The sequence below is a fragment of the Mercurialis annua genome, linkage group LG4, assembly GCF_937616625.2.
Source record: "Mercurialis annua linkage group LG4, ddMerAnnu1.2, whole genome shotgun sequence".
Lineage (NCBI taxonomy): Eukaryota > Viridiplantae > Streptophyta > Magnoliopsida > Malpighiales > Euphorbiaceae > Mercurialis > Mercurialis annua.
The window spans coordinates 23,013,647-23,029,777 of NC_065573.1; the positions used below are offsets into that span (position 1 = coordinate 23,013,647).

The 16,131-nt window shown below is 33.2% G+C and overlaps 2 protein-coding genes across 2 annotated transcripts; both read right to left on the reverse strand.

The window, feature by feature from the left end:
- Window positions 1–24: 24 nt before the first annotated feature.
- On the reverse strand, window positions 25–2,144 carry LOC126677051 (pentatricopeptide repeat-containing protein At5g06540). Its single transcript, XM_050371485.2, has one exon. The coding sequence runs from the start codon at window positions 2,034–2,036 to the stop codon at window positions 186–188; it is 1,851 nt and encodes a 616-aa protein (XP_050227442.1). The 5' UTR covers window positions 2,037–2,144; the 3' UTR covers window positions 25–185.
- Window positions 2,145–2,250: 106 nt separating this feature from the next.
- Window positions 2,251–5,905, reverse strand: LOC126677052 (sodium transporter HKT1-like). The gene is made up of 3 exons (XM_050371486.2): window positions 4,648–5,905; window positions 3,086–3,298; window positions 2,251–2,467 (listed from the first exon to the last, which is right to left on the reverse strand). The coding sequence occupies exons 1-3, from the start codon at window positions 5,871–5,873 to the stop codon at window positions 2,269–2,271; spliced, it is 1,638 nt and encodes a 545-aa protein (XP_050227443.1). The 5' UTR covers window positions 5,874–5,905; the 3' UTR covers window positions 2,251–2,268.
- Between the last annotated feature and the right edge of the window lie 10,226 nt (window positions 5,906–16,131).

Below are 16,131 nucleotides of genomic sequence, written 5' to 3' on the forward strand. Positions count from 1 at the left end.
GGTGTTAAATTACTATTATTGAAAAAAATCTGAGTTGTGTCCTTGTAGGGGATAATTACGTTGAATGATTGGCAGTAATACTTTGATTGTGTATGATAGCTTTGCTAGCTTGCTTGATTCAGTTAAGACGATTAGTCGATGAGTTCGAATTTGGCTTCGGGTTGCTACTTGCTACTTGCACTTTATTACCAGTAGTCCATGCAAGAGCAGGAACCACCTACAAAATGATGAAATCTGTTCCTGTCTCTTACAATCAACTCTCTTTCATAAACCTTAGAAATCAGCTTTGTAGCTGTGTGGCAATCTTCGCAAACCCTCAAGTTTTTCACTATCCGAATAGGTGTATGAGCTTTAGTCTTCATGATCCCATATGCTATAGCTAGCTTCTCGCTGTGCCTGTGCACTGCATTTTCTTTTTCCTCTTCATCTATATCAAACATTGCATCGGCTGTATTTCCGGTATATCCTTCTAGTTTTATTTTACCGAGAATTTCTTCCCACATTTTCTCGATGTTCTCAATTTCTGAGTGCGTTTTATCCCCTATTGTGAAATTATGAACTTTTCCGTCCATTTCAATCAGACTGTATCCCGGCGGTTTCTTTACTCCCCTTCCCTTCATCACCTGCCTCATGTTTTCGACATTTTCCCATTTATTTGTCCGAGCATAAATGTTCGAAAGCAGTACATAGTAGCCGCTGTGTTCCGGCTGCAACTCGATTAAAATCTTTCCGACTCTTTCTGCAACTTCTGCATTTTTGTATATCCGACAAGCTCCAAGCAAAGCTCCCCAAATTGGTGCATTAGGCTTCACAGGCATTTCAAGAATAAACTTCTCCGCTTCTGCTAACTTTCCTGCTCGGCCTAGCAGATCAACCATGCACCCATAGTGTTCCAACCTAGGCTCAATACAGTAGTCTCGTTTAATGGATTCAAATATCTCCATCCCTCTTTTGACCAATCCCCGGTGACTGCAGGCCGATAAAACTGCCGTAAATGTTACATCTCTTGGGATTAACCCTGTTTTTACCATATCCGAGAAATACTGAAGCGCTTTTTCAGCATGACCATGCATAGCAAGTCCAGCGATAAGCGCTGTCCAACTTAAGGCATCCTTCTCGACAAGTTCCTCGAAAACCCGAACAGCTTTATCAATACTTCCACATCGTGCATACATATCTACCAGAGCAGTCCCCAAAATCAAATTAACAGTAATCTTATTCCTAACTACATAATCATGTGCTTTTTCTCCCAATTCAAGAGTACCTAAATGAGCATACGAAGATATTACACTAACCATAACCGTTTCATTTGCTCGAATCCCTCGAGATTTAAGAACATCAAACAATTCAACTGCCTTATCAAACAAATCATTCTTAGCATAGCCACTAATCATAGTACTCCAAGTAACCAAGTTCCTCTCAGGCATTTTATCGAACAGTTCGCGCGCTGACTCAACATCACCCGATTTATTATAACCTGCTATCATTGAAGTCCAAGAAACAACATCTAACTCAGATATTGTCCGGAAAATATAGCTTGCAGCTTCAATATTCCCAAATGTAGAATACATATTCAACAGTGAGTTCTGCACATAAACATCACTCTCAAATCCATGTCTAATTACACGTCCATGAGCTTGAACACCCATATCTAAACAACCCAATTGAGTACACGCCTTAACTAAAAATGGGTACGTAAGATTATCAGGAAAAATAGCTAATCTTTGTGATTGGACATAAAAATAGACAGACTGAACTGGGTTTTTGCTTTCAGAAAACCCCCTGATAAACGCATTGAAAATGAAAAGATTAGGGTTTTGGATTTGGTAAAAGAGTTGCAATGCATAATCAAGAAAATTCTTGTCTATGGTGTTGGAGATTAATCTACTAGCTGAAAATACATCAAAGATTGTATGGGTTCTAATCATATGGGCATGAATGATTTTTAAGTGGGATAAAGTAGAACATGATTCTAGCAGCAATAGTTTTGGATTCTTTAGCTTCAGTGTTCTTGAAATTAAGCTGCTACCATTCATTTCTTCTCAAAAATTGAAACAATTCATAGAAGCTTCAGATTCCAAGCTTATGTGCACATTTACATGCAATATTTGCAATTTTACAGCTTCTTTTAGTGTTTGTGAAAAAAATGAACTCACGATTTTAACAGAATGCTGCTTACACCGTTTGAGATATAGCTCGTTGGTTGCAATAAGATATGCAAATATGGAAATTAAAGGATTTAGAATGGGATTTTCCACAATAATTTGATTAAAGGAGAATCCAGGCTCTACCACCATTCATGTTAAACATTTTAAGTCTTCCAAAAAACATGACAATAATGAGAATAATTTTTCCTTCATCACTCCATTTTCCAGAAAATCCATACGATTTATCTTGACAATTCATGTCCGCATGTATTTGCCTTTGGCAGTTATAGCCTGTTGTAAATCCCACATTTCCGTAGGCACTGCAAATAAAAATTAAATGGAAAAGAAAACGAAAAATTAGATCTTATAAATAAAATTTAGTATCTTAAAGAAATTTTATAACAATTTAATTCATTTTTGAAGGAGAATCATAATTATTTATTATACTTACAAAATCATTACATGTTTGGTAATAACATAAAAATTAGATAGATAATTTTTTAAAATATTATGAGTTACAATCTAAATATAAACTAATTTGTTATGAAAATAAATTAACTAACTAAAATAAATTTAAGGGTTAATGTAATAAACAATCACCAACTTTGTACGTTTTCTCATTTTAATCACGTAGTTCAATTTTTTTTTTATTTTCATGCACGAACTACCAATTTTTTTCGAATTCATGCACGAACTACCAATTTTTTTCAAATTCATGCACAGTGCTGAGGTGATACTCATTCATTAGTGTAAAATGACCTCCACCTTAGCAAATTACACTAATGGAGCTGTGCCACCTCGGTACCGTGCATGAATTTGAAAAAAAATGGTAGTCTGTGCATGAAAATGAGAATTTAAACTGCGTGATTAAAATGAGAAAACGTGTAAGGGGACAAATAGTTACTTATTTTATATTAAAAAGGGTGACAAATTTATACCTTACAACTTCTAGGACAATACTGAGAAGATTGAAATTGAGGGGGTCTTGCTTCATCTTTTGTCTCTCAGTTATAGAAATGAGGATAATGAAAATGACTAAATATGAGAGTTGTGAGAATATTAAATTCTCCAAAACATTTCCTCTTTTAATTCTTCTTTCTATTTGCTCATCATTGTTGACTGGAAGGAATGATGTGTATGGAGGAAGATACCTGCAAAATTTCCAATACAATCAAAGTTTAAAGGAAGTTTTATTTCGTAAGAAATACAAATTTTGCTATTAGTTGAAGTATCTTAAACTATTCAAATTCAAATTTATAAATATTAAATGTTTTAAAAAGTATATATATGTTCTGAATATTTTATTGGCAAAATATATATTTGGATTTTTGTATTATTACTATAAAATTAGCCCATATTAAGGTCTTCTAATATTATTATTATTTTTATTTGATTTCTGAATTTATCTTATATGATCTTTTAACATTATATTTTTTATTTATTTAGGTTTTGAACTTCTATTTGGTCTTATTTAAATCATTACAAAAAAAGAGGCGATTTGTGACGGTAAAAACGGTCACAAATCCAATCTTGAATTTTAATTTTTTTGAATTATAGCTTAAATGGTATAAGCGATAGGCAAAATTCTTGCTAAGTCGTGAGTTTGTGTTTTGCAATTATACTGGTTTGACAAATTTCCAAATCAAATTCAATTCCGAACATATTATAAACTAATAAAATTGGTTTGGTTTGATAAGTATTTTTTTTTTTGAAATCAATTCAAATCATCATCAAAAAATTATTTATTTATTATTTAAAATAAAAAATTTAATAATTTAAAGTTATTTTATTCGTTATAAAAATAAATATTATATTTATCTACAAATTATAATAGTGACTAACAAATGAACAAAAACTTATATTTTAAATTTTTATAGTTTATTAATATGATATCATAATTGTAAAAATATAATATTTATTGGTCGGTAATAGATACACAAATATTAAAACTATAAATAATAGTAGTTATTTCGTCAGATGATATTTAAATATATTATTTTATCAAGTACAATTTAATATAATAATGATATAATTTTTGTTTATTTTAAAATATTTATAATTTTAATAAAAATATATATGTATGTATATATATTGGTTTAGTTTGGTTGGTATTATTGGTTTATAATTTTTAAAACCGCAAATCAGACTAATAATTACTTTTTTTTTTAATTTTCTAAACCAAAATTAGACAAATAATCTTCTAAACCGTAATATTTAATTTAGTCTGGTTGAATTGATTTGACTTGATTGATTTGAATTTTTTATGTATAGTCCTAGTTAAATATAATACAATCAGACAACGACATAATTTTCTTTTTTCCTACAATTAATTTTTTTAGTCAATCAATTTTCAACACTCTAATTATTAAGTAGATTTAAATTCAAGACCACATCTTTTAATCCTGAAATAAAACGGCTGTAGAATTAAATTAAATATAAAAAAGTGTCAATGAGATAAATTTGTAAACGGCCATGAATAATGAGTAAGAGAGACACTAACATCATAACGATGAACAACACGAGGATCGCCGGAGAGATGATCGAGAGATCAACGATAGTTTCACCGGTATGTCTCGTATTCACTGTTTGAAACAAAATTCCGATCATTTTCTCGAACCAATCCAACCCACTCAGTGCATCAGAATTCCAATCCAATGAACAGAATAGAACAAACTGAACCGCAACAAATCCAAACACAGTAACAATCAACAGTAGCGAATGCAAACTTGGTAGCAAGTGAAGATATCCAATTTCACTTGTATTCTTCAACAAGTAATCCGATTCTTCTTTCTTGAACTTTAATTTTCCCGAGAACCAAACAGAAAGTCTCAAACAAGAAGGAAACAATGTGTTCCCCAGAAGGACTTGAGGGATAAGAATAAGAAGAAGACCTGAATTTTTGCTAAAAACTATCATGTTTTCATTGGTTGGAACAAATCCACAGCCTGCAAAAGTTGAAATAATGGTAAAGAAAGAAAATGTGAGAGTGTTTAATTCTTTGGTTTTAAGGACATTTCTTGCGCTAGAAGATAGGGCTAAATAGACTAAAACAAGAAAAATTCCAAGAAAATGAACAAGAATAAGATAAGCCAACACTACAAACCCTAAAAAACAAATTGAATTATAAAATTTGGAAGTTTTACTATCTAAAATTGCTGACTGATCATTTTGAATCTGTACCGTAATAACTTCATTTCGTGATTCAAGATTTTCAGAGTCCACTATTTGATTCGTACAGTAGAAACTACATTTTGTAGGTGAAGAATCTGATTCATTGTTTTTGAAGTTTCTTTGAAGCTGAAATTTTCGAAACTGAAGTCCGGCCATGGAAGTGAAAACTTCTCCGCCAAGAAACATCAAGAAAGCTAAAATGATGAGCTGAGAATTGGAGAAAACCTCCATTTCAACAGTTGACATGCTTGAAGTTGTGGCTGCAGAGACAGATGTGAAGAACAAATCTAAGTTTCTAGGACTAAACGATGATCTTGGTTTTGAAACCTTAAGAAAACCGAAACCAAGACAAGAAATGGTGACAAAATAAAAAAGTTGAATAAAAAAAGGGTTAATTCTAAGTAGGATGAACCTGTAAAAACAAGATATTAGAAACCAAGTTAAAGAACTACAAAAACCAAACAGCTTTTGTAAAGAACTATAAAGATCAGACAGCTTCTGTAAGGAACTACAAAGACCAAACAGTTTTTTACCGAAACAAGAGATGTTCATCATCTTTATTAATTTGTCTTGTAATGAGCTTGTCTATGAGTAGAGATATTTATAGGAATGATTAAATATTATTGGCCAGATGAACCACCATAAGCTAAGATGGAGTAGTAACAGTTCACTTTCCTTTTTGTTTTTTGTTTTTTTTAATGATTGAAGGGGAACGTTTGCGAGAGAAATTAAACGCATGACTTAACAAATTGCTATCCACTGCATTTATTATTTAAAGATTTAATGCCTTCTTTTTTTCAATTCTACCCTAACGTTGTAAATTTATCAACTTTACCATGTTTTGTATTTTTTCATTTCAATTGTACCCTGAAGCATAAAATTGGCCTTAATTTATTCGACAAAAGTTTAAAAAAATTCTTTAAAAATTGTCAATTTAATATAAAAATGGTCAATTTAATATAAAAAGTTAGTTTAATGCAAAATAGAGAATTTTTTTGAACTTTTTTCAAATAAAAAAATGTCAATTTTATAATTTAGAGTACAATTGAAATGAAAAAAAATACAAAATAGGATAAAATTGACTGATTTTCAACGTCAGGGTACGATTGAAAATAGGATGAGAGGTCAGAATTTTTTAAAGCATATGCCTTATTTAAGTTACTATAATTTATTGTTAAAGTTCACTTTCATTAATCAAAATTTTAAAATTGAGATAATAATAAAAAACCATAAATTTTAGTAATTTTATAATTTTAATATAAATTTTTACTTCTATCAATTTGAAATATATATTATTATTATTATTTTTAATTAAAGACTAGCTAAACCTTAGCTAAAAAATATTAATATAAATGCCATAACAGTGTGTATTCTGTGTCCAGATAGGTTTATATGGAGTATAACGAATTCAATTCTATTCGATCTCAATTAATTGGGAACATTCTGGATATCGAATGGGAATTCACAAATTCTATCAATTATTTTTGGCCATGTGATCGATATTCAATATTCACTCACTATCACTATCAAATAAAAATTGGAGAATTCTAAAAAGAGTTTTGTGGAAAAAGTACAAAAATAATCCTAATATTGTATCCATGTCTCACTAAAGCCACTAGTGTTTTTAGGCTTAAAAATGATCTTAATGTTATGATGTGACAGCCAAAAAAAATATAAAATGTGACTTAAATAAAATTTTAATACACACAAGCACAAGACATAAACAAAGAGTTTCCCCTATTTCTTTCTCTAATTTCACTATAGCACTGCCATCATCCCTCTCATAGTCATCGCCATAGCACTATCACCATCAAAATCTTAACATAATTAAAATTCTCTATACATAACATTATATTCTTTCTATTCAAATTTTAAAACACTCGAATGCCATGTGGCAATTATAAAAAAATAAACCTACATTTTTTTTTCTCCATCTCCAACCATTCCAAATAATAAAAAACGCTTAAACCCAAAAAAGGAAAATGCAGTAGTAGGTCGATAATGCTCTTCTCCCCATAGCTTCTTTGACAAAAAAAAAAGTTTAGTAATAGGTTCTTAGCCAAGGTACAAAAGCCATTTTTAAACCAAAAATAATATTAATGATTTAAGTGAGACACAGATAAAATATTAGGGTTCGTTTTGCACCTTTTCTCAAAGAGTTTTCCACACCTCGAAAGTTTTGGGGACATCAATTTGTTTTATATGACTATTTTGATTAGTTAGAGTCCGTTTTTTGGTGATTCATTCTAAAGCGCGGGTCCATTCAGTTCAATATTATTGGATGCCACCATGATTGAATCTTATCCTATTAATAACTGACACATGTGATTTGCTGGACATGTGGCATTAATTGTTGTATGAATAAGAGCCTCCAAAACTCTATAATTTTAGAACTTTGGCCCGAAATTTTTCGTGGACACAAAATGGCCACAAAGGATATTTTTGCAAAAAATTAAATCAGCCAATAAATTTACAATCACCACCGACGACGTTAATGTTAGAGGCTATTTGATTCGCCATAAAAAAAAAAAATGAAAATGGATATAAGAATAACTTTCACTATTTATATTTATTTTGTTAAATTGTATTAGAGAATGAGAATGTAATTACCCCCTCAATGGAAATCACCCATTCCCCCTTTACCCCATGGAAATGGACTTTTGGAAATGAGAATCAAAAATTTACAAAATATTTTAATAAAAAATATATAATTATTAAAAAAATTATTTTTAAATATTTATTTTAAAAAATATATTTAAAATAATAAATAAACTTTTTTAATATTTTTTTAAAATTATTTTTTAACATTTTTTAAATAATTTTTTATTTTTTTTAAAAAATAATTTTTAATTTTTTTATTTTTTTCGAAAATAATTTTATTAATTTTTTCGAAAATATTTTTTTAACTTTTTTAAAATATTTTTTTAATTTTTTTCAAATAATTATTTTTTAAAATAATTTTTTATTTTTTTTAAAAAATAATTTTTTAATTTTTATAAAAAAATAATTTTTTTAATTTTTTTGAAAATAATTTTTTTAATTTTTTTGAAAATATTTTTTTTTAATTTTTTTTAATATTTTAAAAAAAATAATTTTTTTTTTAAAATATAATAAATAATTTTTTTTATTAAACTTTATCCATTCCCATTTCTACACTAATTTTGAACCAAACAAAAAATGAAAACAATCATTCACATTCCCATTCGCATTCCTTCTCATTTTGATTCCCATTCCCAACCTTGAACCAAACGGCCCCTTAATTTCTTTCCCCTAAAATTAACACTACTCTTTCTGTTGGCAATGTTTAATTTTTAATAATTTAATATTACTGCTTGGTTTATATTTAGATTGTTTGACGAATTTTATAAATATAGGTCCAAATCCATTTGTTTTTTTAAAGAATATCATGGTCCAATCCAAAACTTATGATAACAACGGGAGAACGTGTAAGTTTAGAACTTGTGTGAAAGCAATACCGCTAGAGATTGAAGAATATCTAGAAGTTGGTTTTGATCCACGATAAATTAATCAAATCCTGCAGATTGACACTTTATAAGTGCAATAGAGCAATAGTAAACTTCTTCCTCTTTGGAACGATAAAATGCTCACCCAATCATGTTAGGTATAAAAGAGGTTTGAACTAAAGACCAAAAGATAAAGGCCCCTGCATACTGATATACATTTTATATGTTTTCTTAATCACGAGTGCAAGCCACCGAGGTACTAGACTGTGAGTGATACTACTCGGTATAAGACATTCTGAATATTAGAGTGCAATATCAGAGCGTGAGAGCGGCTATGAGTATCGGAACTGGTATAGGGACTTCTAGAAAATAGGTGAGAAAAGAAGTCTGTAATGTAATGCAGCAGGTGTAAATATGTCAGGCAAATAAGAGTATTTGATAAAACATAATTCATGTGGTTATGTCTCAGGCAACTGTTTTAAAAATACTTTAGAAAATATTTTTTTGTTTATGTTTGAAAAACAGATTGATTTTACTCGTACCTAGTGGAGTCGCCATTGTAAGAGAAGCGGGATTCGAAGGCGTCACCCAGACTTATGTTAAGATTCTATTTTGGAAAGGGTTTGAGAAAATATGGAGTCGCCACCTAGCTCAGCCTTTTATAACGACTAAATTACCTCACTCGCTTATGGGTGAGATTATCGTACGCCGGACCAAAAAACCGGGTTTGTTGGATATTACCAAAACTCTTGTACTTGACTTATCGAATGCATCGAATATTTGCATGACATATCTGGTTATCTCATCTCAACATAAAAAAAAAACAGCCCATATAATATAACGTTGGAATATGAACAAGTCTGAGAGCGTGTAAACACATAGACTCGCATATGACGCGATCTGAACTAGCATTTGAGACAAATAGCAATTACTCCTAAGCATATATTTAAACCTAGCGGTTTCTATCAAAAAATCGAATAATGGCTGGTCTGAATCCAATTACATGCACAAAGCCCAAACTGGATGTCCAAGTGAGATTGATATTATTAGGGGTATTTGCAAAATAAATCCCAACGTTTCATTTTTATAGCGATTTAATCCCAACGTCTAAACTGTAACGAAACAAATCCTAACCTTTCTTATTTATGCAATTTATACCCCCAACCATTTTCCGGCAACTTTGTGCATACGTAGTAGCCATATTAGATACATGTACTGGCATATTAAATCTCAACTTCTCAAAAAATTTCAAATAAAATCTTAATGTTTCGTGTTTTTGCACTATGTAGCCTAAAAAAAGAGACAAAACTGCCTGAAAACTGATTGGGGCAGCAAATTGCAAAGATAAGAAATGTTGTGATTTGTTTCGTAACGATTTCAATGTTGGGATTAATTCTATACAAAAATGAAACGTTAATTTTTTTTGCCTATACCCCTTTTTATTATTACTCATTTTAAATGTCTATACAACTTCTAATTACATTTTACATGCAGTCCTAAATTTTTTAAGTGATTTGTTGGATTTGATTGCTAACTTAACGTAGTTGGTCTTTAGCCTGTTAATTTGGATCTGGTCATGCTTTTGGAAAGCGATAAAGGATGTCAACATGCACATCTGCAGGGGATATACATGTAAGGTAAGATCTACTTTTAAACCTTGTCGACCCGGAGTGTCTGGCACTAGCTATATATGGCAGTCGATGCGGTCGAAATCTGGACTCGGTCAAAACGCAGATGTAATTTGTCTCGTTGATACGGATCCACTGGTTTGAACCGCAGTTGATTCTGAGTTCGGATGAACCCATAATCCGGTCAAGAAGTTAGTATCATCCCGAAAACACAAAAATAAGGTCGAATTGGAGTCTGGAAGGATTCGGAATTGGTTCTGGAAGAGGGCAGAAGCAGTATCACGGCGCTAATGATAGTGGCGGCGCTGACACTACACACAGGAGGCACCGACAGTGTGTTATGGCAGCAAGGGCATTCCGTTTGGCGGCGTTGGTTCGTCGTTTTGGGTCTGTTTTCATAAAACAAGGGAAAATATAATGAAGTTAACTTATGATGTTTAATATTGAATTAAACTCCCTAAGACATGAGTTTCTAGCTGATTTTCTAGCTATCATGGCAAGAACTACCAATAACACAAAGACATGACAAATAAACGCGTAAAACAATCCTAACATGCTTTCTACATATCAGAATCGAATGAAATTTGGAATTGAGTTTTATCTTGCATTAAAATAGCCCTACACAAAGTTCTAATTTTTTTTTCCATAGAAAATATGTCAATATCATTAAAAAGAGATGTTATGGAAATTTATGAGAAAACAGTTAAAAACATCTAAGAATGCATACTAAATATACCAAAACAAAAATTATGGTATAAAATAGTAAACAAAGTGATATGAAGCTATCTGCAGTCCTTGGCTCATTATCTGATGATCCGGATGTGGAATCCAGCTTCAAATCTATATGCAGTAATGCGTTCTTGAGCAATTGAAGCGTATTATCTTATTCTTCGGACAAAATCGATCGTGTAGTGTGTGTGTGTGGTGTTTGGTTCGGCCAACTAGAAGTTTCCTATAATATATATGTTGTGTTTTGTGCTTCTGGTCTGACCTTTAGTTAAGCTGATTAGCAGTAGTATTTATAGGGGTGAATTAGGTTTAGGATTTGCTAAAGTCTTAGATGGTTGAAAGTATGTGAAGTGATAGGTTTTTAGGTGTTAGGATTTAAATAAACCTCTTTTAATTTATTTAAATTCGTATTTAATTTTTGTGGCTAAGTAAAAGGGTACTAAAAGGTTATTTTGGTGCCTAAAAGTATTAAAAAGACTTCTGGGATCCCACGGGTTTGAGTATGGTCAATTTTATTTCGTCAAACTTGCAAATTGGCCCATAAACTTTTAAAATATTGCAATTAGACCAATTTTTGGACTTAGACTACAATTTTTTTTATAGGCTATTTATAGCTAATTACGTTTTAATCCCTCAAGTTCGTAATTGTGCACTGATCGCGCCAGTTTGAATTTAAACAACAGAATCGATAGCTCGTCACCTGAACGAATTTCTCTAAAAATTATCATTAGACGCTTTAGTCGTTTATAACTTTTTATCTGTCCGAAAAATAGGTGTATATATATATATATGGATATGCTATAAATTAAAAAATTCGTGTCTTAAGGCCATCTCCAACCCACTCTATAATTGGAACTCTATTTTTTAGAGATAGAGTAAGTTTTTCTCCAATCATAAACTCTATTTCTATCTCTAAACAAGTTTTTCTCCAACCACAAACTGTATCTTTAACTCTAAAACAATATTTTAAAATTACACTATTTTATTATTTTAACAACTTAACTCAAATTAAAACTTTTTTTACATATTCATCCTAAAAATAAAAATATATATTTTTTTTATCAATAGTAAAATAATAAAATTTAAATAAATATTTTTATATATAATAATATATATTTTATTAAATAAAATTGAATAAAATATTAATATTTTTAATAATATAATCTTGAACGCTATTGTAATACCCCAAAATATTTTAAGATAATTACGTCGTGCCACGTGTCGTGATTTCCGATAAATTAATAAAGAGAATTTAATTTAATTATATCGGAAATTCAAGAATAAAATCTAATGAGTCAATTAGCGGGATTTAAGGAGTTAATGTTGAAAATTTGGATGTGGAGGTATTTTGGGGCTAAATTGCAAATTATGCAAAGTTTAGGGGCTAAAGTGCAAATTAGCCAATTAAGCCCGAAAATAGAGATTTGAGGATTTTTGATGGAAATATGTATTTTTGAGTTAGTATTATTTATTTGGAGATAAATAATACGTAGTTGAATTAATAGAAAGATTAATTGATTTCGATTTGGACTAAATTGTAAGTTTTGAAAAGTTTCAAGGACCAAATGGCAAGTTAGCCATTATATATATAATTCATACCTTCAGATGAAGGTTACAGAACCTTCATCTTCTTTTTCCTTTCTCTCGTTCTAAACGGCGATACCGTATCGTTTCCGTCGCTCGATTCCGTTTCTCGTCCGTTTCCGACGTTCTATAACTCCAAACGATCGTATTTCGACGGGTAATCACGGTAAGCTTGACGTTTTACCGTTTCGTTGATTATATTTTAAGTTATATCGATTCAAAGTTTTAGGCCACGAAACGATTTTATCGTTTTATCGAGTTTAGGATTGATATATAGCGTTTTGAGCTTAGAATACGCGTTTTGGTTGAGTTTGGAGCGTTTTTGCGTATATAGCAGGTCGGGAACCCCGGAAATCGATTCCGGGGGATCGTGCACGACAGTACACGATCGTGTACTGTGGTACACGAACGTGTACTGTGGTACACGAACGTGTACTAAAGTACACGAACGTGTACCATCATATGGTACACGAACGTGTACCAAGGTACACGAACGTGTACCTCCCTGCACGAGCGTGCACCCTTTGATTCTCGCACCCTGAGTCTTCGTACTTCGATTGAATTAATTACGCGTATTGAATCGGAAATCGAATAGTAGTTAACCTAATGAGGTTATAAGAAGATTGAATTGGAAGTAACTTACGATCCATAAACGAGTTTGATATCGTTTAGTGGGATATGCGTGAGAAGCACGACGATTAATAAGAGTTCAATGTGTCGAGTCTCGAGTCTAGAGTCAATCTTAGAATAGGATTCTGATGTGAGTCAAATGTTTTGAAATTGTTTTAGATCCAGCGAGGCAAGAAGGAGCTGGACCAGGAGCTCGGGAAGCTTGACGTTTCTAAAGCCCCGACGTATTTTTGGATAAGCGTTTTCAGTGAGTTTATACGATTTGCTTTTAAAGTATTTAATTAAGCAATTATTTTATATTGCCTTATATTTGAATTGCATGATTTATATATTAAATCTTTAAGTGAGTTGCACATATGCTTGATTTGAAACCAGTATTGATCCGATGGAACGTGCTACCTATTGAGCGGCAATAGGACTGTGTGATCACCAGTTTTGATTTGATACAGCTGTGAATATGATTAAGTACATGAATTCTGAAGATAGATGTATGATTGTGATACGAGAGTGAACTCGGTTACAGTGTAACCTGAGCCCCGTATCTAGTGGGTTAAACCCACCACTGGGATTAAGAGAAATGTCGCGACTGACGTGGTAGAGTGTGAATACTCCCGGGTCGGACTATTGGATAAGTCTTCCTCTGAGTATATACGATTAACATATTTGAGGATTAGGGTTTCAATCGGATCCTGTACTTGGCTGCATATGATTGATTACGATTTTATGTTTTATTTGAATACTTATTAGTAAATGTATGAACTCACTCAGTATATCCCAATATACTGACCCCTCACAGATTTCCTTTCAGGATAAAGACGCTTTGAAGCAACGGACTTCTATCCTACTTCCAGAAGTCTGTATTTTTGAGTATGTAAAGAAACAGTACTTTACTCTTAGAGCTGCAGTAGATAAGTGTTTTGTAAGTCAGCTCGTATGTATAGTTTTCTGTAAATATAACTTTAACGTTTTAAAGTTTTAAACGTTTTACGCTTGCTGCGTTATATATATTGTGACTGCCAGAGGATATGTGTACCGGGCATGTGTGCTTCTGCATGACACGTGTTTGCTTATGTCATGCATGACGTTTATGTTTCGCAAAAAATTATTTTACGTTTTTAGGCTTGCTACGGGTTTCGGAGCAACCACTCCCATTCCCTAGCGCCGGTCTCGGCTCTGAAATTGGGTCGTGACAATGTTGGTATCAGAGCATGGTCCAGTTACCATTGCTTATGTTAGAAGAGTGATTGATTTTCCTAGGATTCTACTGCAGCACATAGGACTCAAGTCTTGTCTTTGTTACGTATTCATTTGATTTTCGAACTTTCAGCTTTCCCTCTAGGATGTGGGTCTGTCTTACGTGTGTGTTCGCTTGTGATGAGATGCGCGTTTATTACGGTATGCGTTTGCGATAATATGCGATTATGTGGCTAAGTAACGCTGTTTGTCTTGGTCAGGATGTCTGACCAACGACAAGAAGTAGAGCGAGCTGCCGCTGCAGCACGAAATGTTATAGAAGGGGCGCATAACGTCCATCCAGAAGCTCAAGATGAGTCTTCTGTTCATGGAGGAGGAGGTGGCCAAGAGGCCCAGGCGCAGGCACCTGGAGTGCAGGCGCAAGCCCAGCAACCTAATGTTGTGGGTTTTGATCTGAATCAGTTTCTTACGGGAATTACGGCTATGCAAGCCAATCAGGCTGAGGTGCAGAATATGCATCGTGAGCAACTACAGCAGCAACAGTTGCGTAATGTGGCTTTCACTGACCGAGATATCGTATTGGCTTATATGCGTCTCAAACCAACTAAGTTTGACAGTACAGGCGATGCTCTCGATTTCCTCGAAGAAGTAGAACGTAATGCTCGACGCCTGCAAGCTAATGAGAGACAGACCATCATTATGGTGGAAATGTCATTGAAAGGACCTGCGAAAGATTGGTTTCAGCAGCATATTCAGCCAACCATGGACACTATGACCTGGGCTGAATTTGCAAACCACTTTAGGGAATACTTTTTACCTTATGCGGTGACGGAGAATTATCGTAGTCAGTGGTTGACCCTAAGTAGAGGCAATCGGTCTGTGCAGGAGTATGTGACGGAGTTTACCAGAGTGAGTAGGTTTGCACCAGACCTGACTACAGACCCTGTTAGAGTGAACTCAAGGTTTGTAGAGGGTCTAGGAGCGGAATTTGTGAGTCTGACGTCCGATATCGGAAGAACCTTAGTGCAACTGATTGATAATGCTAGGCAAATGGAAGTTTCTCTGATCCGTTTTGGAAGAATTCCTGACCCTTCCAATGTTGCACCTGTGAGAGATAATACGTTTCGTAGCGTACAGAGTGCGCCTACTCAGTCATATGTTGGGAATTATTCTCGATACACACAACGTCAGCGAGAACGCAAAAGACCTCGACGCGGAACACGAGTTAGTACTTCAGGCACCGGATTTAGTGCCAGATCGATGAGTGACATGGGAGGCGGAGTTCCTTTATGTCTGAACTGTAATAGGAGGCACTACGGCGCGTGTTACACTGCTAATGGAGCATGTTTTAATTGTGGTCAACGGGGCCATTTCGCTAGAGACTGTCCGAGGCAGATGCCCCAAGGCTCAATGACTACTGTAGTACAGCCTTCTTATCAGCAGCAGAGAACTGCGCAGCAGATAGTGTCAGGATATGATCAGACTGGAAGTACCTTTACTGGCCAGAGAGGCCGTGGCTATGGAAATCGTGGAGGAAGAAATGGCGGAGGACGTGGAACTGGTCAGACTTCGCAGGCTGGCGGG

Bases quoted from the DNA above. Each gene is read 5' to 3' on its own strand.
- LOC126677051 (XM_050371485.2), bottom strand. From the start codon at position 2,036: ATGAATGGTAGCAGCTTAATTTCAAGAACACTGAAGCTAAAGAATCCA.
- LOC126677052 (XM_050371486.2), bottom strand. From the start codon at position 5,873: ATGATGAACATCTCTTGTTTCGGTAAAAAACTGTTTGGTCTTTGTAGT. The intron at 3,299-4,647 runs GTTAGTGTCTCT...GAAATTTTGCAG, and splicing joins GTGTTGTTCATCGTTATGAT to GTATCTTCCTCCATACACAT. The intron at 2,468-3,085 runs GTATAAATTTGT...TTTTATTTGCAG, and splicing joins ATTGTCCTAGAAGTTGTAAG to TGCCTACGGAAATGTGGGAT.